The sequence below is a fragment of the Hylobates moloch genome, unplaced genomic scaffold, assembly GCF_009828535.3.
Source record: "Hylobates moloch isolate HMO894 unplaced genomic scaffold, HMol_V3 SCAFFOLD_20, whole genome shotgun sequence".
Taxonomy (NCBI): Eukaryota; Metazoa; Chordata; class Mammalia; order Primates; family Hylobatidae; genus Hylobates; species Hylobates moloch.
This window is the reverse complement of record NW_026652295.1, coordinates 53,014,961-53,020,610: the sequence shown is the minus strand read 5'-3', so window position 1 is coordinate 53,020,610 and position 5,650 is coordinate 53,014,961. Positions and strand designations below refer to the sequence as shown.

The 5,650-nt window shown below is 35.4% G+C and overlaps 1 protein-coding gene across 1 annotated transcript in view; it reads right to left on the bottom strand.

The window, feature by feature from the left end:
* Nucleotides 1–978: 978 nt before the first annotated feature.
* Nucleotides 979–5,650, bottom strand: part of GFRAL (GDNF family receptor alpha like) — a 70,692-nt gene continuing 66,020 nt past the window's right edge. The window contains exons 7-9 of the mRNA XM_032141145.1: nt 3,558–3,653; nt 3,393–3,465; nt 979–1,042 (exon numbers count right to left, since the gene is read on the bottom strand). Of these exons, the coding sequence (XP_031997036.1) occupies nt 979–1,042; nt 3,393–3,465; nt 3,558–3,653 (233 nt within the window). The remainder of the gene's footprint in view (nt 1,043–3,392; nt 3,466–3,557; nt 3,654–5,650) is intronic.

The following is a 5,650-nucleotide window of genomic DNA, read 5'->3' as shown; positions in this document are numbered from 1 at the left end:
TAAAATTCAATAGTATTCAAATTACAAAATTCAAACTGTCACTTCCAATTGTTTAAGGCTTTCATTTAATCAAATATATATAGGAACTTAAAGTCAATGCTAATACGTTAGTGACTGATTTCAAAATGGTCGAAAATATACAAATAACACAGACACTGGATATATGTATTCAGATTTTTTTGGCAAGTTAATGGGAACTTATGTAATTGATCAGAAAACCTGCTAACTATGTCATATTATGATGCAAATAATTAATATGATATGCATTTGTATTTATCATAAAGCAAATTATGCAAAATGTGACTTGGGATAACACTTTTTGCCTCAAGGGAAACTTTATTTCTGTTCCGGTGTTGTGAAAGATGCCATCATATGTTTTTTCTTGAGTATTAAGAAAAAAATAACATCATCATGCCATATTATTATACTTAATAAAGCAATATTTTTAAGTCTATTTTAACATTTTCCTTCTCGATGACAGATGGAATAGTGTGTTGACTGGCTGTAGGATTTGCTTTAAAGAAAGTGATTGTTGGCTCAACGTGGTTGCTCACGCCTGTAATCCCAGCACTTTGGGAGGCCGAGGCAGGCGGATCACCTGAGGTCAGGAGTTTGAGACCACCCTGGCCAATTTGGTGAAACCCCATCTCTACTAAAAATACAAAAAAATTAGCTGGGCGTGGTGGCGGGTACCTGTAATCCCAGCTACTCGGGAGGCTGAGGCAGGAGAATTGCTTGAACCTGGGAGGCAGAGGTTGCAGTGAACCAAGACTGAGCCATTGCACTCCAGCCTGGGCAACAAGAGCAAAACTCCACCTCAAAAAAGAAAAAGAAACATAGAGGAGAGGGGAGGAGAGGAGAAGTGAGGAGAGGAGAGGAGAGGAAGGGAGAGGAGAGGAGAAAAGAGGAGAGAAGAAAAGAGGAGAGAAGAAAAGCAGAGAAAAGAGTGATTGTTATGGGTCCGTGACTCCTGATGAATCAGAGTTCTCCAGGTATTTGGATTGGTGAAGGATCTCTTGCTTTACTTGATATTCTGGAAGTTCTGTATAAAATAAAAGTAAAAGTTAATGACATGCCATTTTAAGGATTTCACAAATGTGCTTGTATGTGTTTGCATTTTTGCTGGAGTCTGCACCTGGAGGAAAAAAAAAAATCAAGTTCCAGAATGTAAAGTCCCAATAGTAAAATATCATATTGTCTTTCTAGGGAGCATCACACCTTTAACTACGATGTCCAAGTAATCATTTTTTAAAAAGTCCTTTGTTTTCACAAATATTTAAATTTTTAGTTGTTTCTCTGCAACCTTCTTTGAAGGCTCAGGGCTATTTGAATATAGCATAACATGAAACAAATGCAACTATCTTATTCCTTACAGAAGACACGTATTCACATGGGTTAGGCCTGACCATCAAGTGATTGAACAATGTCTGAAATAGCAACCATTCTTCTTTCTTTAGGGAGCGTTATTTATCTCCAGGTGTGGGGCAACACAGTTTTTGTTGCCAATGATGCTTTTGTTTCAGTTTGTTCCTTTAATAATGGCTTTAAATTTTGTCTCTTTTATCCTGGGCCTGGAGTTTTCAGATTACACATTATGATAAATTTTAAATTATATGATAATAATTTGTAACTAAATACAAATATATTTAATAGTATGAATAATTTGCTTTAAAATACACATTAGAATAAATTCAAAACATTTGTCCATAATAATAACACCCCCACTGCCATCCAAAAAAGGGGTATGCCTTCTATGCAGGTGAGAAAAAAGATGAAGTTACAGCAAATACATAGGGAATTATGAGTAGTCTATACCTTATATCTGTAGCACAACAGTAATATCTAAAAACCAGTGGAATCATGGGACAGGTGTAAATTTTATACATTCTGTATGTAGTTAGGAAGTAAAGATTGAGAACCATTAAAGTATGATGTTTTTGCTGGGCCAGAAAACTGTCCATATTTTTTTGTGACAATGTTTGTCATGGAATATCTAGGCAGGAACAGTAACTAAACCGTGTTCTCAAGTACTTAAAACCAAATAAAGTAAACTTTAATAAATTCCAAATGCTATTTTTCCCTCTTAGCAATGGACTCTAATTATTTGGCTTTCAACCCATATCTTAGAACCCATGGAATGTCTTCTAATCCAAATACAACTTTTAAGGCCTTGGCGAAAAGCAGTGTGTTTTGGTACTGGTTTTAGTTAACATCAAATTAAATGCTTAGAGGGGTTGGGTCCAAATAGTGGATACATTTTGTTTAGCTGGCGTTGCATTTAAAAATAAATAAATTAGGATGTCTGTATGTACCTGACCCCTTGGTATCATCATACACCTTCTCATGCCAGTCTTTTATTTGCCTAATTGTCAAGGCCTTTTTAAGTCTGAGATCTCTGGAGGAGCAAGGTATGTTTACATGCATTGTATAGTTGACTGAACTAATCTTTCTAGGTGTCAGATGTCATAAGGTAAATCACCGGTGAATACTTCTGTTCCTCTGAAGGCCCAATCTTACTGATATAGTTTGTGTATGTACTTACATGTATATATGGCTGTATACACACTTATGTATATTACTTCATTAACATTTATGCTACTCAAATTTTACAGACATGTACCCATATGTATAAAGAATAAGCAAATGAACACAACTGATGCTTAAATATGAGGGTTTTTTTAATTAAAGGCAAGTCTACACTATTTTATGTATAGTTGTAAATGCTAAATAAGTGGAAAAATTTTAAACACTAGACATTTAGAAATCTAGAGGTTGAAGTATATCTCATCTCAATGTCTCACATGCCTGCTGGAGTATTACTACATTCCAGCAATAAAAGCAGCCAAGATTTGGAGAATAAATTAATGTCAGGCAATGGTAATGTCTTTCTAGGGGCACTCTGTGAGGCCTTATTAAATGTCTTTTTCAATAATTGCCTATTAAAAATGAATAAAATGTATTAGCATGTAAGAAATTAGAGTGAATAATACATCTTCAGGTAAATATAAACTGTATGCAGTAAACAATAGGTCAGTTATGTCAGCCTATCAGTCATGCAAATGATTTGAATAACAAATGCAGCAAAGTTCAATTTGGATTTGGTAGGGAAGCCAAGGGGAAAGATTGATAAGAGTTTAATTGGAAGGAACATACAATGCATGTGTGCTTGTAAAATGCAACATAAAAAATCTCCTATGATCACATTTTCCTTACGTAGGAAGACTGAAAGTAACGTTTCCATGGACCTATGCCACATAAAACTTGATTTAGTACGTCTTAACAGAGAAGCTTTCATTCTCAGGCTCTTTGTAAGCTCAGCCATTGTGCAACATGCTTTAACACAGCTAAGTGACTCCCTTTCAGACCTTTCCTTCTAATTTATATTCAGTTACCTAAACTTGACCATAACCAAGAGAAGGATTCCACAGGTGACTGTCATGCACATGGCAGCATAGATTACTTCTCCTAGGAAAAAAAAAAATTAAGAAAAAATAGTCACTGGATTTTTAGAGGAAATAAATAATATAAATATTATAGAGGATTGAATTTTAACTGACCATTGAAGGGGGAATGAAATCCAGTTAAAGTGATTTTGTTTGCATGTTTTCTTGCATACGATGCCATGCCTTTGACATTAGGCAGGGTTGGATAATCTGAAAGAAAATCGTAAAAATGAGATTAGTTACATATCATACATTATTTTAATTTTATGGATTACAATTTGCTTTATCTTTTAAGGCAGCAATTTATTTCTATTACGTTATTTTAATCTGATAGATTTGAATAAAACTAGGAAGAATTTTCTTAAATTTTAACAGCCTGTTTTTCCCCTTTTAATCAGATAATTTCCCTATATAAGCTTTTATTTTTTGCAAACCAAGATAAGTACAATGATTATATTTTATAACATAAATCATTGTATCTTATATACAGACAAGAAAATAAAAGATGGTAACTTTAGGCCATCTTTGGGATATTGAAAAAGATCATTTCTTTACAAAAGTGATTGCTTTAATGTACCTCTGCACTCAGATACTGGAATACCTAGTTTTGCTTTTTTCCCTTGTTCTGTCTCTTTTTCTCTCCATTAGCTAAACCTTCAGTTTCTCCTGTTACCTATTTTTGCCTCCCTTCAGAGCTATTCCTGGCCAGTCTGAGGCGCTAGTCTTCTTGGCCATGTTTCTGATAAATACATTCCCACCAGTTTCCAATAGCTCACAACTTTAGAAATCATGCTTTAGAGTGACCAGGTCATAAAAAGAAATGTTTCCCCGTGAGGACAGTCTTTACTCTGGCTTTTCTACTTTAACAACAGAAAAATGCAATTGTTAAAATTAACTGATAGATCTCTTTTAGGTGATTTTTATCAATAACTTTAAAGTGAAATCCCTCCGAGTTTTGACTTAATTGGACACAAATATGAATGTCAAACATACCAATAGTTTAGTAACCAATTTATGTAATGAAGGTTAAAGTTGGTTTTGAGGCAGTAAGAAAAATGAGATAAAGCTTCCATTTTAGAGAGATTTCGCTGTCTTCTGTTATAGATGCTTCATGCATTTTTGAGACCTGACACTAATTATGAGTAGACAGTTGTTTACAAAAATGAATGTATCAAACAGTGGGATATTACATCCGATGAAAACTAGTGACAACAGACTCTGAGCAGGAAGGGAGATAAGAAAATCTACAGTGATGCATTGCTTAATGATGGGGATATGCACTGAAAAATGCATGCTGAGCGGATTTTGTGCTTGTGTGAACATCACAGAGTGTACTTGCACCAACCTGGGTGGTATAGCCTACCACATGCCTAGGCTATATAATACAGCCTTTGCTTTTAGGCTACAAACATGCACAGTGTGTGCTATTGTACTAAATACTTTAGGCAACTTTAATGCAATGGTAAATATTTGCATACTTAAACATATAAACGTAGAAAAGATACTATAAAAAATACGGTATTATAATCTTATGGGACCACTGATGTATAGTCTGTCTGTCTGTCTGTCAATGACCAGAATGTCCTTACGAGGTACATGACTTTATTACCAAATGTTCCATTCAGTTATCTCTCCACCCAGGGCTGCTGCTGTTCAGAAGACAGCTTATTGGGAGCCAAGATTTGAGCACTATGTTAACAATAATCGGTAGACAGATAGATTGGAGTTTCAGAACAGTAGTAAACCTCCCAGAGTGGGTCGGAAAGCAGCAGCCCAATACAAGACTAGAAAAGTGAGGATTTTGTCATTAGAAAACTCATTCTCAGGGGGTCTGAACTCAAATACAGTTAAGGCATTTTTTAAAATAGTTTTAGTCTCCAACTTGCATATTGGATTACCATCTATTTAAGAAACCTCCAATGTGGCTGATGCATGTAATACCAGCACTTTGGAAGGCTAAAGTGGGAAGATCACTTGAGCCCAGGAGTTTGAAGCCAGCCTGGCCAACATAGCAAGACCCCATCTCTAAAAAGTTTAAAGATTAGCTGGGCATGGTGGTGCACACTTGTAGTCCTAACTTCTCTGGAGGCTGAGGTGTGAGGATCACTTGAGTCCAGGCGTTCCAGATTGAAGTAGCTTTGATCAAGCCACTACACTCCAGCCTGGGTGAAAACACAAGACTCTGACTCTAGAAAAAAAAAAAAAAA